The sequence below is a fragment of the Leucopleurus acutus genome (genome assembly GCF_964270905.1).
Source record: "Leucopleurus acutus genome assembly, chromosome: 1".
Lineage (NCBI taxonomy): Eukaryota > Metazoa > Chordata > Mammalia > Artiodactyla > Delphinidae > Leucopleurus > Leucopleurus acutus.
This window is the reverse complement of record NC_139142.1, coordinates 32,555,876-32,573,182: the sequence shown is the minus strand read 5'-3', so window position 1 is coordinate 32,573,182 and position 17,307 is coordinate 32,555,876. Positions and strand designations below refer to the sequence as shown.

Here is a 17,307-nt window from a genome sequence, read left to right as displayed (position 1 = left end):
TTTTGGTTGGAGCATTTAATCCATTTACGTTTAAGGTAATTATCAATATTATGTTCCTATTACCGTTTTCTTAATTGTTATGGGTTTGTATTTTAGGTCCTTTTCTTCTCTTGTGTTTCCCACTTAGAGAAGTTCCTCTAGCATTTGTTGCAGAGCTGCTTTGGTGGTGCTGGATTCTCTTAGCTTTTGCTTGTCTGTGAAGCTTTTGATTTCTCTGTCGAATCTGAATGAGATCTTGGCCGGGTAGAGTAATCTTGGTTGTAGGTTCTTCCCTTTCACCATTTTAAATATGTCACGCCACTCCCTTCTGGCTTGTAGAGTTTCTGCTGAGAAATCAGCTGTTAACCTTATGAGAGTTCCCTTGTACGTTATTTGTTGTTTTTCCCTTGTTGCTTTTTTTGTTTTGTTTTGTTTTTGCGGTACGTGGGCCTCTCACTGTTGTGGCCTCTCCTGTTGCGGAGCACAGGCTCCGGATGCACAGGCCCAGCGGCCATGGCTCACGGGCCTAGCCGCTCTGCGGCATGTGGGATCTTCCCAGACCGGGGCACGAACTCGGCAGGCAGATTCTCAACCACTGCGCCACCAGGGAAGCCCCCTTGTTGCTTTCAATAATTTTTCTTTGTCTTTAATTTTTGCCAATTTGATTACTATGTGTCTCGGCATGTTTCTCCTTGGGTTTACCTTGCCTGGGACTCTCTGCACTTCCTGGACTTAGGTGGCTATTTCCTTTCCTATATTAGGGAAGTTTTCGACTATAATCTCTTCAAATATTTTCTCGGGTCCTTTCTCTCTCTCTTTTCTTTCTGGGACCCCTATAATGCGAATGTTGTTGCGTTTAATGTTGTCCCACAGGTCTCTTAGGCTGTCTTCATTTCTTTTCATTCTTTTTTCTTTATTCTGTTTCGCAGCAGTGAATTCCACCATTCTGTCTTCCAGGTCACTTATCTGGTCTTCTGCCTCAGTTATTCTGCTATTGATTCCTTCTAGTGTTGTTTTCATTTCAGTTATTGTATTGTTCATCTCTGTTTGTTTGTTCTTTAATTCTTCTAGGTGTTTGTTCTTTAATTCTTCTAGGTCTTTGTTAAACATTTCTTGCATCTTCTCAATCTTTGCCTCCATTCGTTTTCTGAGGTCCTGGGTCATCGTCACTGTCATTATTCTGAATTCTTTTTCTGGAGGGTTGCCTATCTCCACTTCATTTAGTTGTTTCTCTGGGGTTTTATCTTGTTCCTTCATCTGGTACCTAGTCCTCTGCCTTTTCATCTTTTCTATCTTTCTGTGATTGTGGTTTTTGTTCCACAGGCTGCAGGATTGTAGTTCTTCTTGCTTCTGCTCTCTGCCCTGTGGTGGATGAGGCTATTTAAGAGGCTTGTGCAGGTTTCCTGATGGGAGGGACTGGTGGTGGGTAGAACTGGCTGTTGCTCTGGTTGGCAGAGCTCAGTAAAATTTTAATTTGCTTGTCTGCTTATGGGTGGGTCTGGATTCCCTCCCTGTTGGTTGTTTGGCCTGAGGCGACCCAACTCTGGAGCCTACCCAGGCTGTTTGGTGGGGCTAATGGCAGACTCTGGGAGGGCTCACACCAAGGAGTACTTCCCAGAATTTCTGCTGCCAGTGTCCCTGTCCTCACGGTGAGACACAGCCACACACTGCCTCTGCAGGAGACCCTCCAACACTAGCAGGTAGGTCTGGTTCAGTCTCCTATGGGGTCACTGCTCCTTCCCCTGGATCCCGATGCGCACACTACTTTGTGTGTGCCCTCCAAGAGTGGCGTGTCTGTTTCCCCGAGTCCTGTCGAAGTCCTGCAATGAAATCCCGCTAGCCTTCAAAGTCTGATTCTCTAGGAGTTCCTCCTCCTGTTGCCGGATCCCCAGGTTGGGAAGCCTGACGTGGGGCTCAGAACCTTCACTCCAGTGGGTGGACCTGTGTGGTATAAGTGTTTTCCAGTTTGTGAGTCACCCACCCATAAGTTATGGGATTTGATTTTATTGTGATTGTGCCCCTCCTACCGTCTCATTGTGGTTTCTCCTTTGTCCTTGGATGTGGGGTATCCTTTTTGGTGAGTTTCAGTGTCTTCCTGTCGATGACTGTTCAGCAGTTAGTTGTGATTCTGCTGTTCTCACAAGAGGGAGTGAGAGCACGTCTTTCTGCTCTGCCATATTGAACCAATCTCTCAAAAAATTTTTTTAAATTTAGGAGCTTCCCAGAGATCTGTTATGCAAGCCCAAGCATCCTGAATTTCCCTGTTGTCATCTACATCCTTGAGCAGGAAGCCATTGCCAACCCAGCTATGAGTTAATGACAGAGACGTAAGCAATCCCCTTTTATGAGGCAGCTTCAAACTGCCTGATCTCAGAAAGAGAGGACACTAAGCCAGATCTATTTTAATTAGGACTCATAAGAGCACTGTCTAATAGCAACCAGTGAGCAATTCTGAGAGTTCATTTATTTCCAAAGATTAACAAAAGTGCTTTGCTTTAAGTTTAGGTCAGCATTACTTCCTACCTTTTGGTCCCATCTGCTTATTCCCCCAGAAAAATAAAGGCCTACAGTTTTCTAAAGAAAATTTCTGGGCTTCCCTGGTAGCGCAGTGGTTGAGAATCTGCTTGCTAATGCAGGGGACGCGGGTTCGAGCCCTGGTCTGGGAAGATCCCACATGCCGCGGAGCAACTAGGCCCGTGAGCCACAACTACTGAGCCTGCGCGTCTGGAGCCTGTGCTCCGCAACAAGAGATGCCGCAATAATGAGAGGCCCGCACACCGCGATGAATTGTGGCCCCCGCTTGCCACAACTAGAGAAAGCCCTTGCACAGAAACGAAGACCTAACACAGCCAAAAGTAAAATAAAATAAATAAATAAAAGAAATGCATTTCCATTCTAAAAGTAAATTTCTGACTTAAAAATGACACTGCAAATATCCAAAAAGTGTAAGTCCAACATATACACAACCTCATGCCTAATGAATACATTACTAAATACTTTGTAATCATTAAAAATCAATTTACCAGTCTTCAAAACACTAGTAATAACATGAGAAAGAAGGGAAAGAGACTCATGTTCAAAGATGAAGAAAGTGCTATCCACAGGGGCTAGGTGATTTGGCTCAGGGCACAGTGGAAAAAGAAGTGGGTTCAGTTTCCTCATCTGGTTGCTCATTGCTATGGTCCACATGTTTGTGTCCCCCCAAATTCACATGTTCAAATCCTAATGCCCAATGTGATAATATTAGGAGGTGGGGCCTTTGGGGGGTGATTGGGCCTTAAGGGTGGAGCCCTCATAAATGGGATTAGCACTCTTGTAAAAGAGACCCGGCAGAGCTCCCTAGCCCCTTCTGCCATGTGAGGAAACACTGAGAGGTCAGCAGGCTGCAACCAGGAAGACGGCCTTCACCAGAACCCAATCAGGTTGGCACCCTGATCTTGGACTTCCAGCCTCCAGAACTGTGAGAAAGAAATTACTGAAATTATAAGCCACCCAGTCCATGGTATTTTGTTATGGCAGCCATAACAGACTAAGATACCCTCTGAGGCTCATTTAGTTCTAAGAGTCTATGATTACTCTGTGAAGGAATGATGTAAGCCAGATCAGAGCTGAAAATCCCTAAACTGCTGGCTCACAGTTGCTTGACAAGTCACTACATAAGTATGTTGAAAATAAGGAAACTCAAAGTCTAATCGTGTTACACTTCAATTTAAAAGTTTCCTCAACAACAGAAACCAAAGACCTCAGGATTTTAAAACTGGGCAAAGTACTTGAACAGACATTTTCCAAAGAAGAAATGTACAATGGCCATATACAAATGGCCAATAAGCACACAAAAAGATGCTCAACATCACTAATCATTAGAGAAATGAATATCAAAACCACAAGGAGATACCACCTCACATTCATTAGGATGGTTACTATCAAAAAAAAACAGAAAATAGTTCTTCAAAAAATTAAAAATAAAATCACTATATGATTCATCAATTCCACCTCTGGGTATATAGCTAAAAGAACTGAATGCAAGATCTCTTAGAGATATTTATATAGCAATGTTCATAGCAGCTTTATTCACAACAGCCAAAGAGGGAAGCAACCCAAGTGTCCAGCAAGAGATGAATGTATAAACAAAACGCGGTGCATACACACGATGCAATAGTATTCAGATTTTAAAAGGAAGGAAATTCTGACACAAGCTACAACATGGATGAATCTTGAACCTTATGCGAAGTGAAATAAGCCAGTTACAAAAAGACAAATACTGTATGATTCCACTTATAAGGTTCCTAGAGTAAGTGAGTAGTCAAATTCATAAAGACAAAGTGGAATGGTGGTTACCAAGAGCTGGGGGCAGGGGAGGGAGGGGAGTTAGTGTTTAATGGGTACAGAGTTTCACTTGTGCAAGATGAAAAACTTTTGGAGACAGATGCTCGTGATGGTTACACAACAATGTTAATGTACTTATCACTACAATTATACTTAAATATTTTCCCCTTAAAAACAGAAGAAAAAACGAAAAGATGAACCTTCACTGTCTTGACTTAGGGTCCATCCAGTAACTCCCTGCAGTTTAATGACACTATCTTGTTTGAAGTTAGGAAGTTGAAATTCAGGAGCCCAAAGGCTTTTCTCTCACAGCCTATTTGGCAAAACTACCTACTATCAATAGTTAGGGGAAAAAATTCATTAATTACACACGAACCGAGCACTTATATGCCAGGCACTCTGGTGTTTACAAAGATATATAAGGTAATACCTGGGTTCTCAAGGAGCTTAAACCAAGTAGAAAATATACATGTAGGTACACAGCTACCCTGCCATGAAGTCGAGATCACTAGGTGCCATTATGAGAAACAAGGTGCCTGTTGATTCACAAAAGTCAAGGCAAGATAGATTTGAGCCCTGAGCCACCCACAGGTAAAGATGTGGTAGAAAAAGGCAAAGGAAAGAGGAAAGATAAAGTGCTCATGTAGTCTACTGTTTTAACAGAAATAGGAAGCACAGGTAACTCACTCCTTCATACCCTGCTCAAGTCCCTCAGGCCTTACTGCTTAGTGTACCTGATCTCCAACTGCCAGTATCCATATCTCTTTGCCTAAGGGCTTCTCGAAAGCTCAGGAGGCTGCAGGGTACTCTAGGGAATGAACACTCCCTGTGAGCAGGCTCCAGCAATGACTCATATCCCAGCTGCCTAGATCCCAGGTAGAATAACCCTGAAGTGTGTGTTCTATACCCTTTCCCCTCAGAATCAAACTCCAATTGCCCACAGTTGTAGTTGGCTCACTAAATCATCCTTCTTTCCCCTATTTCACTTTTCCACTCCTCTGATATTTACTGCATTTCCAAATAAATTACTTGCACCTGAAACTTGAACCCAAATTAAGACACATGGGGGAGGGAACACAAAAGAACTGTGTACTAATAATTTATATATAAAACATATTTATTATTCAACAGCTCATCATTTCATGCTCTGTGTTTAAAAGAGGCTATAAAACTTCAAATAGAGAATTCCTGTTACCCTGTGCACCCCCCTCCCCAATATCTTCCCCAAACTAAACAAACAAAAAATAAATATTAAAAAAAGAGTGGGGCTTCCCTGATGGCACAGTGGTTGGGAGTCCGCCTGCTGGTGCGGGGGATGCGGGTTCGTGCCCCGGTCCAGGAGGGTCCTGTGGGCCATGGCCACTGGGCCTGCGCGTCCGGAGCCTGTGCTCCGCGGCGGGTGAGGCCGCAGCAGTGAGAGGCCCGCTACCGCAAAAAAAAAAAAAAAAAGAGTGAACCAAGGCTGGGCTTATCAGAGGTTTTACTATTTCATTGCAAAGGATCAGTGCTTTCCCATTTGCTCAACTATTCACCAGGGAAAGCCATGAAAAGGTAAAAGGGGACTCCCAGACAGAAAGCTGACGCACAAGGCTTCCTTAGAAGGAAAAAAACTCCCACAGAGTTGAGGCCTCTTGGATTTAGTATGACAGCTCCAGAAATAGGTGGAAAATGAGTACCATGTACAGGCTTCCTCTCAGAGACAAGGCCAACTGCTGACCCTTTCTTCCTCTTGCAGCCACCACAAGGGAACAGCTCAGGATAATTTCCAAGGAAGGGGTCTCGACCCACTGCCGGCTAGTCAGACTGTTTAACTGTTCACACACACCGGAATCACAAAACTGCCCTGAGGAATTCATTTATGGCATTTCTTGGTTGTCTGCTGGGCCCCTTCCAACATTAAAAGTCGGCTGCCTAGGATACCGCTGAGAGAGTGAAATAAAAATGAGTTCATCCATTTATTCATTAAACAAGTATTTACTGAATGTCTACTATGTCTACAGTGTTGGGCACTGTCCCAGAGAAAGGACTGATCAGAAAGACTCTGTCCCTACCTTCATGTGACTTACATTTTATTGGGTGGGGAGAGGAAAAGAATTTTATGCATATATAATGTGAGTGAAGAGTAAGTAGGGGAAAAAAAGTTAAAAAGAATATATGTATGTAATGTGTCCAGTGGTGGCATTACAGAGAAAAATTAAACGGCAGGTTGGGGCATGTAGGGAGTGCTGGGGGTGGTTAGTTTCATTTTATACAGGGTAGTCAGAGAAGGCCTCTCTGATAATATGGCATTTTGAGTACAGCCCTGAAGGAAATGAGGGAGCAAGTTATATGGCTATCTGGGAGAAGAACAGAAGAATATTCTAGAAGGGACAGAGCTCTGGGCTATTTTAAAATACAAGGTAGGGGCGGTCCATTGGTTAAGACTCCGTGCTTCCACTGCAGGGGGCACGGGTTTGATCCCTGGTTGGGGAACTGAGGATCCCGCATGCGTGTGGCAGCAGCAAACAAACAAACAAACACCACCACCAACAAAAAAACCACAAGGCAGCCAAAGGAGCTCTTTTTCTTTTCTTTTTTCTTTTCTCTCCCTCCATCCCTCCCTTCCTCTCTTTCCTTCTTCCTTTATCTCTCTTTCTTTCTTTTTTTCTCTCCCTCCTCCCCTCCCTTCCCTTTCTTTCTTTTTAAACCTTTGCAGAAATAAACATCATTTCAAGTGGACTGAGTCCAGAGATACATTTAACATCATCAGAGCAGCTGGAAAGATTCCTCTCCTCCCAGTTGAAGGAGGCTGAAGCCTCTGACTGAGGGGTGAGTGACAAATTAAAAACTCACTTCAGGGGGTTTCCCTGGTGGTGCAGTGGTTAAGAATCCGCCTGCCAATGTAGGGGACAAGGGTTTGAACCCTGGTCCGGGAAGATCCCACATGCCACGGAGCAACGAAGCCCATGCACCACAACTACTGAGCCTGCGCTCTAGAGCCCACGAGCCACAACTACTGAAGCCGGCGTGCCTAGAGCCCGAGCTCCTCAACAAGAGAAGCCACCGCAATGAGAAGCCCGCACACCGCAACGAAGAGTAGCCCCCGCTCACCGCAACCAGAGAAAGCCCACGTGCAGCAACAAAGACCCAATGCAGCCAAAAGTAAAATATAAATAAATTAATTAAAAAAAAAAAACCAACTCACTTCACATGAATGTTTCACCTTGTATCCTCACAGAGATAGATGGGGCAGGGCTCCGAATGAGAAAGAATGTTTTAGGGAGTCCATTATCTAGGCAATAGAAGCCCCATTTCCCCAAATGCTTTGAGGTATGGAGGATAGGAGGAGGTAGGAGACCCACACAGCCTACTTCAGATCAGAGAGTGGAAGACATACTTAATTTTAACTTGGCTTTGTGGGTAAGATGGGTGATACCAATGCAAAAATGAGCATAAGTTGTTGTGTGGATCCACACCATCCACAATCCTTCCCAGCTGGCCACAAAGGTTAAAGGTTGGTTACACTCTAACCCCATCTCTCACTGTTCATTCATTCCGTAGCCCAAGAGGGCAGCCTGTTTACTGATCTTGATGCAGCCCAGTCATCTTAAGTAGAGCTAACCTAAAGCCAGTGCATTTTATCTAATCCACTGTCAGTATGGAGATATTAATTTGTTCAAGCACAGGGACAGAGCAACAACTGCTCCTCTTAATAGATTTCAAGGAACTACCACCATGACCACCACCAACAACCAAAAAGAAAAAAAAAAACCAACCCCCCCCCCATATTAGCACCCTGTCACTATCTTATTTGCCCACATGTCCTCTGTCAATCTATTAACCTTTAGAGAAAACAGTCACTCACATAATACTCCCTACTCTGGTAGACTGCTGTAATGCCCAGCGTCCCCTCCAAGAACTCCTGAAACCAGAAAAATGCCTCCCACTTCTCACCCACTCGAAATCCACGTTAAAAAGAGGAAAAAGTTCTAGCATGCAGGAGGAACAGACCATCTACTGATATACTCCAAAAATAACCCAGAATATGTCTTAGGTTCTTTGCTAACAGAGAAATCTCTTTCTGCTCAATTTCTCCGCTCCACTTCTCTAAGTAAAATATATGTATACGATATGTGTGTGTAAGTGTAAAGTGTGTGCATGTGTGTGTGCACAGCAGTTAATATTCCCCAATATCTGCTGATGGAGAAAGAGATATATCAATCAGCTATTATTCACTGAGTACCGATCAATTTACACAGTTCTCTCTAAGGTTCCTCCCATAGTAACTGATTAATTATTCTCCAGTAAATGGCACGCCTGTCTAATTAACTGTATTGAATAGGATAGAAAAACCAGATGGCTCTCTAGCCTGGATCAGCAACAGCAGAAAGTGCTATTTAACATTTAAATCAAACACAGCTCTCATTTCTCCCTGACCTTTGTCAGAAGGGGAAAAAAAAATGTGACTGAACCATTTTGTGATGTGCCCTCTATAAGATTATTTTCAGTAAAAGGTTTGCCAATTGGTATATAATATACCTTTGATCATATCACTTATACCCAGAGCCTGTCACAAATACTATCCAAAGCAAACAGGAAAAGTTTTCTTTGGAAATGGCCAAAGCCATAGGTTTATCTGATTTTATTTGTGGTCAGAGAAAATACAATTCCATTGGCTACCAATAAAAGCACACAAATATGCATACCCATAAGATTAACACTATTTTTTGCATGTGAAGTTTCACGTGATTTTTGCTTCTTTGGATCATTTGCCATTTCAGCTCCACTAGGCTCCTGGATTCTTTGGTTTATTAAAATAACTAACTTTTATGGGTTCTGAGTAGGAAAAATTCTATTATTAATAATAAAAAAGTTCCATAAAGACAGCCAATAACTGTCAAATAATCAGTAGGGAAGAAATTTAAAAAATGCTCTAAATCTCTAACAGCTGCTTGTAACAAAGTAGGCTGCATTACTTAAAGATGAATCTCTGTTTGGCAAAACTCTTTTGGAAACCTGGGCAAGATGAGGGGTCATCAACCAAATGGCCTTCAACAATCAATTTCTCCTCTGTGGGCCTTAGTTTTTATACTTGGGGACTGGGAAGTGGGGAGACGGCATCACTCATTTCAGTCTGCAAATATGTATTTATATTGTTTATTCAAGCAAAGGTATCCAGTCTTTCAGAGGAAGGAATATTATTTCCCTCTTCCCTTTTTTTAAGATACCCCAAAATGAGGTAAAGCTACTTAAACACTACAAGGAGAATGGGGCAGGTAGAGCAGGTTATACTCTGTTCCCATTATTAATATCTACCAGGGATTTCCTAGTGAAGCCCAAACTCCTAGTCAGGAACTATATATTAAAGGAGCACTGCCATGTTGTATCACCAGATCACATCAATTCCATTTGTTCCTAAGAGGAAATCAGGTCACCTAGTGGTCCTTTTCAGCTTAACAATTGAAAACCAGACTATATCTAGCAGGTGTGCATATACTCCAAAACCTTGTAAGCTTTCTAAGTTCTACATCAGTAAATGAACTAAAAGATGGTTTAATCCTTGAGTAAAATCTTAATCCAGGATTGCTAATACCTGAAATCCCTAGTTTTCAGGAATTCCATAAACTCCTTAATATTACATGCAAAACGATGTGCATATGTACATTTTTCTGAAATGGTGTTCAAAGCTTTTAGACTTTCGAAGAGGTTCAGGAGTCAAAAAGATTTACAAATAGCTGATTTAATAAACAAGTTATTTTCATGCTACCTTCTCTTTATAAAGTAAAGAGTCTCCTAAAATATTCACCTAAAAAATACATACAACAAGGAATTCCTCTGCCATAACTGTGTTCAGCTCTTCCTCATCAGCCCATGGAAGAGGCTATTGCCACTTGATCTGAAAACACAGGTGGCAGCAGGTCTATGAGGAAGAGGGTACAATCATAGGCAATGGACTGAGCGTAGTCCTGGTTCAGCTACTGATTAGATCTGCAGTTTCAAACTACTCTAGACCTTAGTTTCACATGGAGATGAAACCTGTTCAACTATACCCAAAGGTTGCTGGGAGGATTAGTATGACATGAAAGTGCTTTAGAAGCTAAAGAGCAAAAAATATATAAAAGAAAGGCAAGGAGAAGAAGAAAAAGTTAGCTTAAAGATACAAAGCAAGTCAAAGGATAGAATCTGAGAGTTGAATCTCCCCTATTAAAGGTGTGCCTTTATTTCAGGAGAACATATGGCATGCCAGGCCCCCACGTGAGCTTAATCAGGGCTGCATGGAGTTATTAGGAAAAAAAAAAAAAGCGGAGTTATAACTTTCTAGGTTCCTTTACTGGCCTGGAGTGCACTTCCTGGTGAATTCCTACACCTCTATTATACCCGTATAATGTCAACACAGAAAGGTTGAGTGGTGACGTAATGTCTGAGGCCAAGCCATGTATTCAAGGCCGTTTTGTTGGATTCACAGTGTACAAGTCAGCTCTTTTCTCCAGGGGATGAGATATGATGATTTAATTATCATGATTTTAGGGGTCTGCCATCTGTCAAGTTCAAGAGAAAGACCTCTGTAAGTGATCCCAATGTTCACACACTCCAGGGCTCAGCCCTTTCAAGAAAACTTTATTATTCTTTCTCCTTCCTTCCCTATCCCACTTTCGGCAAGATGTAGGGATTACCAGGCCAGGTGTTAGATGAGACTAACGAAAGAGAAGACTTAAATTACCACACTGTCCATTTCCAGGCCACACAAACCAGTTAGCCTGAAAGACTTATTTCCCAGAAGCCTGAGGTGCTCTGCTGGACTCTCGCAATCTAGGGCAAGAGCCATTTAAGGAATTGTGAAAGAAAGGGAACAAAAGCTGGGTGCTGTCTTACAAGTGTGTGCCAGAAAAGCTAGCAGGTGGAAAATTGGCCTTCTTTTTTAACCCTGTTAAGAGATTGGCTCACTAAGTATACAGAGGGGAGTGTGAAACTTGGGAGCCAGAATGTACCTAGTCAGGCTTCAGAGAGAAAATGAAAAACAAAAAAATCCACGTATGATACAAAAGCAAGGAGGAGAACCTTTGGGTGCAGGCAGCCTCAAGGAAGGAATGCTGTTTGTTGTTTTACTAAAAGATTCCTCACTATACTGCAAGATTAGAAGATGGGCTGCCTTTAAAAAAAAAAGTTAAGGCTTTATTTGGGGCTAATTGTTCCTGTTGATGCCCAATCAATCTGATGTCACTCATGTCACCTTATCTGATGATAGAAGTTATCGAACTTGAATAAGATTATACTAGCAATAAACAAACCATGTATTCTTAGCCAAAAGTGGGGATGACAGAGTGTATATACAGGGGTTTGAATGAAAATCTCAAAGAGGGTACGAACTGGCAGTCACGTGAATGTGTCTACCACAGCGTCTGGCACACAGCAGATGCTCAGTAAATATCTGCTTTCTTATTTTATAAGGTGGAGGGGATGAAAAGGCATGAAGTTAGGAAGGGTTCAGTAGGAAACAGGAAAAAGGAATGTGTCTCCACTCACCTATGAATTAGTGACAGACCATGAAACGAAACATGACAGAAGAACATCCTGCTGAAGCACAGAGGTTTGAAACTGGTGGCTCTAATAAAGAATAGGTGCTATGGTTCACAGGTTTGTTTAATTCATACAATGAAGTATGAATTTGCTGCAATACTTAAAAATCAGGAAACTTCACGTAACAAATCTTTACTTCCGGCTTCCCTCGAAAAAACCAAAGGCCCTCCTGGCAGCAATGGGCTGAAGCTGCGTCAAAGCTTCATTTATACGGCATTCACTTAGATTTAGGATGGGGTGGGCTCTCCAGCTGGCCACAGTCCCCACTACTCACTAATGTTTACTTCTAGCCCAACTCACTAATTTTTGCTGCTTGCCTTGCTTCAGGCATTACGTTGTGACCTTCTGTATAGTGAAAAGGAGTCTCCACTGAGAGCTCAAAAATCTGGGTTCTAGTCCTACTCAAACTTGTACATGTCTTAACTTGTATACCTACCCTCTCTAATCCTGTTTTCTCATCTGTAAAAGGAGGGGTTGTACAAAATGATCTCTAATAGCTCTATAATTAGAATTGATCTACAATGGTGGCAATGTGTATGGGGAAGACACAAAGTAGGCTCAGTCGGTTTTATGCTTTATTCTGATCTTGAAATGTTAGTTTCATTTTGGGGCTAATGAATTACTTAGTGAACCTAGAACAGTCTTAGAGGAAGTACAGGCTCTCTGGCATAATGGTTTGATTTGTGTGGACTGAGTAATAGTGTAATTAAAAGCCAGAAGACTGTCTCAGATAGATAGGTCGCTTACTGCCTTTCTTGACCATGTTCATTCCTATTATGGAAATTCGCAGATTCCTCTCTGGGATGGTTACTTACCCAGCCTATGACTAAATGAAGAGTTCCAGAGCACAGAGCCTCGGGCTGTGGGCGTACTCAAAGCATACAAGAAAAAGATCAAATATAAAGACCGATATAAGGAAAGGGTAGGCTTTGGAATTTGAAAGCCGCTAAAAAGATCCTGTCTGAATCAGTCAAAGAATATACCTGTCGGTCCTGCAGATCATACTGTAACTGTGGCAGCTGCTGCTTTAGCCCTGAGTGTGTTAAGTCAGAGCCCATAAATCACCTTTGAGAGACATGTTTCAGGAATGAGACAATAATTTTGGCCTCCTATGCTACACTTAGAAAGTATAAGCTCAGTAGATTAGTTTCACTGAAAATCCATTATTTAATTCATCCTCCTAAAGCTCCTGGAAGTTGAGCAGGAAAACAGGTACTTATCAATCCTGACTTACAGTTATACAAGGCTTAGGCCTGGAAAGCTAAAAACCACACATTGACCAAAGTACTCAAGATTCACTTCAACAAATATTTATTGTGCTCTCAGTGTGCCAGGCATTGGAGACAAGATAATGATGAATTAGCTACATTTCTTAGTCCCTAAGGAGTGAAGAAAACAGCCAAACATAAATCTCTGTACTTCCTATTCCCTAGGTTATATACTTCTGATAATCTATATAGGGAATATAAACAGACTTTAACTCTGAAATGGATTTGAAGTTAGACTCAATGACTTCCCATCCTCCTCTATCCATGGCAAACCACTTATCCCAACCAAAAAGCAGTCTAGTTTGTCAGAAAGGATATATTACCCACAAACTTTTCCCATAGGACAAAAATCATACATAATAGTCAAATCTGAATAGAGAAAATCAAAAGCCATTCAATGTTTTTACCATTATATATAACCTGAAAGGCCAAAACAACTACATCTTGTCAATGTACATAACCAGGACCACCACAAAACACCTTGTGTGGCTCTGCCTATGGCAGTATCTGTACCTGTCCCCCCGTATCTCAAAGTGGGTAATTATAACCTAGGTCAAAAGTTCTCAATCAGGGGCAATGTCTGGGGACATTTTTGGTTGTCTGGGTGACAGCTGGGGGAGATGATACTGGCATCTAGTGGGGAGAGGCCAGGGATGCTGCTAATTATCCTACAATGCACAGGACAGCCCCACAAAATAAAGAATTATCTGACCAAAATGTTAACAGTGCCAAGGTGGAGAAACCATGGCCTATGTGCTCTTACATATTGGTTAGAGGCCTTTGTTCTGGGTCTTTTTTTTTTTTTTGTGGTACGCGGGCCTCTCACTGCTGTGGCCTCTCCCGTTGCGGAGCACAGACTCCAGACGTGCAGGCTCAGCGGCCATGGCTCACGGGCCCAGCCGCTCCGCGGCATGTGGGATCTTTCTGGACTGGGGCACGAACCCGTGTCCCCTGCATCGGCAGGCGGCCTCTCAACCACTGCGCCACCAGGGAAGCCCTGTTCTGGGTCTTTTAAGGACTCCATGCAGGCAGGCTCTGGCTGCTAACATAGGAACTAAAAGAAAACACAACATCCATTCTCCTTCACCTCTTTCTCCTTTCTCTCAGGGCCTGTGTCTCTGGTAATAAAACCTAATAAACCACTACATTTCTACATTTAGTGCCTGCTCTTTATTGTTCAATGAAATAAAATCACATGCATAAGAGGTTGACATGACAGAAGACAGAAAATCAACAAAAGCAAGGAGGAAAGGTAGACAGGGAGGCAGGGGCTTGGTTGTCATTTCCATAGCTATATGAAACTAAATCAACCATTCTTCAGAACACAAAATTACCTATTCTATTGTGAGTCACATCATCTCTAGAAACTGCTTCTTTCTACCCAAGAAAGAAACTGTCTATAAAAACTAAGTCTATCAGGCATTGTGGCCTCTCCAAGGAGATATCGCTTATATAACTGAAGCCACCTAGTGGTTTTAAGTGTAGATTGCAGCTAAGTAGGCCCTAGGACTCTGACAAATATAAATTCTGAATTTAGATATATATTCTCTATTTATAAAAGGGGAAATTCCTAGCCTGGACAACTTAAAAGATATTCTCAGTTTCTTTAACATGCAACTCAAGTAAAAAAGCATTTATTGTGCTCCTACTACATATGCTAATCTTTAAGCTATGATGTCGGGGAGCCTCTACCTCAGCTAGGGAGAAAAACCCCAGCTACTGCCTTCAAAAAGCAGGGTCTTCACAAGTTCTCAAAGAACTGTTTCTTTTATGCCCCTTGCCCACAAATAACTTTAAAGCAGTGGAGTACAGCATGTGAGAATTATATGTCAAAGTTTAACATAGTTGATGGATCCAAAGCGAACACTAAGAATTAGCAAGACTAAGGTTTCTATTTTTCCAATCTAGATGTGAAACGGCAATAAGATTTATTGTGTTTGAGAAGAAAAAAAAAATTTATCCATTTATTTGCTCAATCTTACTTTATATTTGTTTTTACTCAGCTTGATTACTCAGACCAGTCCAAGTGATCCATTCACTGACACCCACTTCAGAACTCTATGGCCAAGAGAGACAGGTATAGCAAAGGTATAGGTATGTTTCTAAACTGCCAGCTCTAAGTCAACATCAGTATCTCGATTCCCAGTAAGACTGTGAAAAGGCTGGAAACTCACAGCTTGGGCTCTCCTTCCCAGTTGTGATACTGGCAAGAAAAAGGAAAAACGTCAGCATCTGGCTTCCTCTCAAACAAAGCTGCTCAGCCCATTTCATCCAAGAAAAAGGTGCCATTCCAAGGGGCTATTCAGGATGTGTGTCTCTTGGAGGGTACTTACAGTGTTTCATACATCATTGTGCTTCACTGATACCAAAAAAAAGGTGTCTTTTTTTGGCAGGCTAATTTTCCATGGACTTCCTCCTTTCTTTTGAAATGACACACTCTTAGAATCTTAAAGTCTGTTCACAAACTTGGCAGAGCTAGGTTGCTCAGAACCATATTGTGGTTTATGGTGTGTGCCTCATACATATTACCCAAAGGCAGCTCTGATGGAAAAACTCACTATTAAGCCAGAATGTCTCCAGACACTTATTGTTTCCCCTCAACTGTTTCTACCTGACATGGCTAAAGAGAAATAAAGACCAGTACAGAAAGAACAATCTGAGAGGAAAGCATGAGTGTGGGATGCAGGCGGCAGAAGGCACTTACCTGGTCACGATCTCCTGCAAAACAGCAGCTTTTCATGGTACATGAGTTGAAGTAACCCTGATTGTCAAACTGGAACACAGGCAGGCGGGAGTGGATGTCATAGAGCACAGGGGGCAGGCGACGTCTCAGGGCCAGGAGCTGGGTCCCGTTGCTGTTGAATCGCACACTCATGGCACTTTGGAGGGATAGGTTGCCCCCATAGCGCAGGAGAGAACTGGAAGGCAGAAAGCACAGGGTTCAGGCATGAGGCGGGCTGGACCAGAGTCTGCAAAAAACACTGCATTTTGTACCAGGACCTCCTGTCAGGCTTGCACATCTGAATTTTGGTAGAAAGTTGTTTTTATGCAGTGGGCTAGAAGGTAATAAAGAGGACGGGGATGACTCCTTGATTACATTAAAGCAAGTTATTTAACCTGGTGGTTCCCCTCTTCAATCTCTGAAAGGCAAATTACCAGTAAATTTATAGGAAAAGGATAATACAAGCATCTTGAAAGAAGAGACATATTAAAATGATTAGTTCTTTTATTTACCAGAGCTACATACGCAAATAGATACTTGTCAAGACCCTGGGAAGTCAGTGGTGTCCACACTAACTGGCTAATCATGGATGGTATTTAAGGAATATATTTGTCCTTTGAATTAGAGATACAAGAACCATCAGCCAAAACAAGATATTCTAGTTTATTCTGGATTTTTAAAAAGACAATAATCACTTTATTGCTTACACATTTATTTTTGAATTTTCAATCTGTTTAGAGAATTTTTATATTCCATATGGCACAACTCAAGAATAAATATTAAAGAAAATTTTAAATTAAACACAGAGCAAGCAGTTACAACAATTAGAAAAGCAAGATGACTTGTTTCCCTTTACAATTCCCAAAGAGTTTATATTTAGCTTTAAAATACACTTTGGCTAATATATATAATTCCATTTATCCACCTTCTACTAGAGAGTGGTATGATCTGGTTCACGCAGTATTCTTCTGTAGTTTCATAATGTTCATAACATTTTTTAAAAGTCACACAGTATGGTTCCAAATAATTTATTTTGATGACTCAGAAGATACTTACAATGTGTTAACTAGGATGGCAGTGAACATTAACAATTATACAGTACTAAGTAACAAATGGTGTGTGTTTTAACTTTCTAGTAGTCAGGCTCCTTGATTATGATTACCCGGACACTATTTTATTATAGAGGGATGACGGTTCATTGTTCATGTCAACCAACTTTTCTTTCTTTAATTCTTGGAACACGAAATTACTGGTAAGAAAGTGAGATTAAGTATATGCACTGGAGGGACGTCCCTGGTGGTGCAGTGGTTAAGAATCTGCCTGCCAATGCAGGGGATGCAGGTTCGAGCCCTGGTCCAGGTAGATCCCACATGCCATGGAGCAACTAAGCCTGTGTACCACAACTACTGAGCCTGCGCTCTAGAGCCTGCAAGCCACAACTACTGAGCCCGCACG

The 17,307-nt window shown here is 42.0% G+C and overlaps 1 protein-coding gene across 2 annotated transcripts in view; it reads right to left on the bottom strand.

The window, feature by feature from the left end:
* The window catches only part of DCAF5 (DDB1 and CUL4 associated factor 5), a 98,807-nt gene that overhangs the window by 29,603 nt on the left and 51,897 nt on the right, over nt 1-17,307 (bottom strand). For both annotated transcript variants that reach the window (XM_082832620.1, XM_082832621.1), the window contains exon 6: nt 15,835-16,048. In XM_082832620.1, coding sequence (XP_082688746.1) covers nt 15,835-16,048 — 214 coding nt within the window. The remainder of the gene's footprint in view (nt 1-15,834; nt 16,049-17,307) is intronic.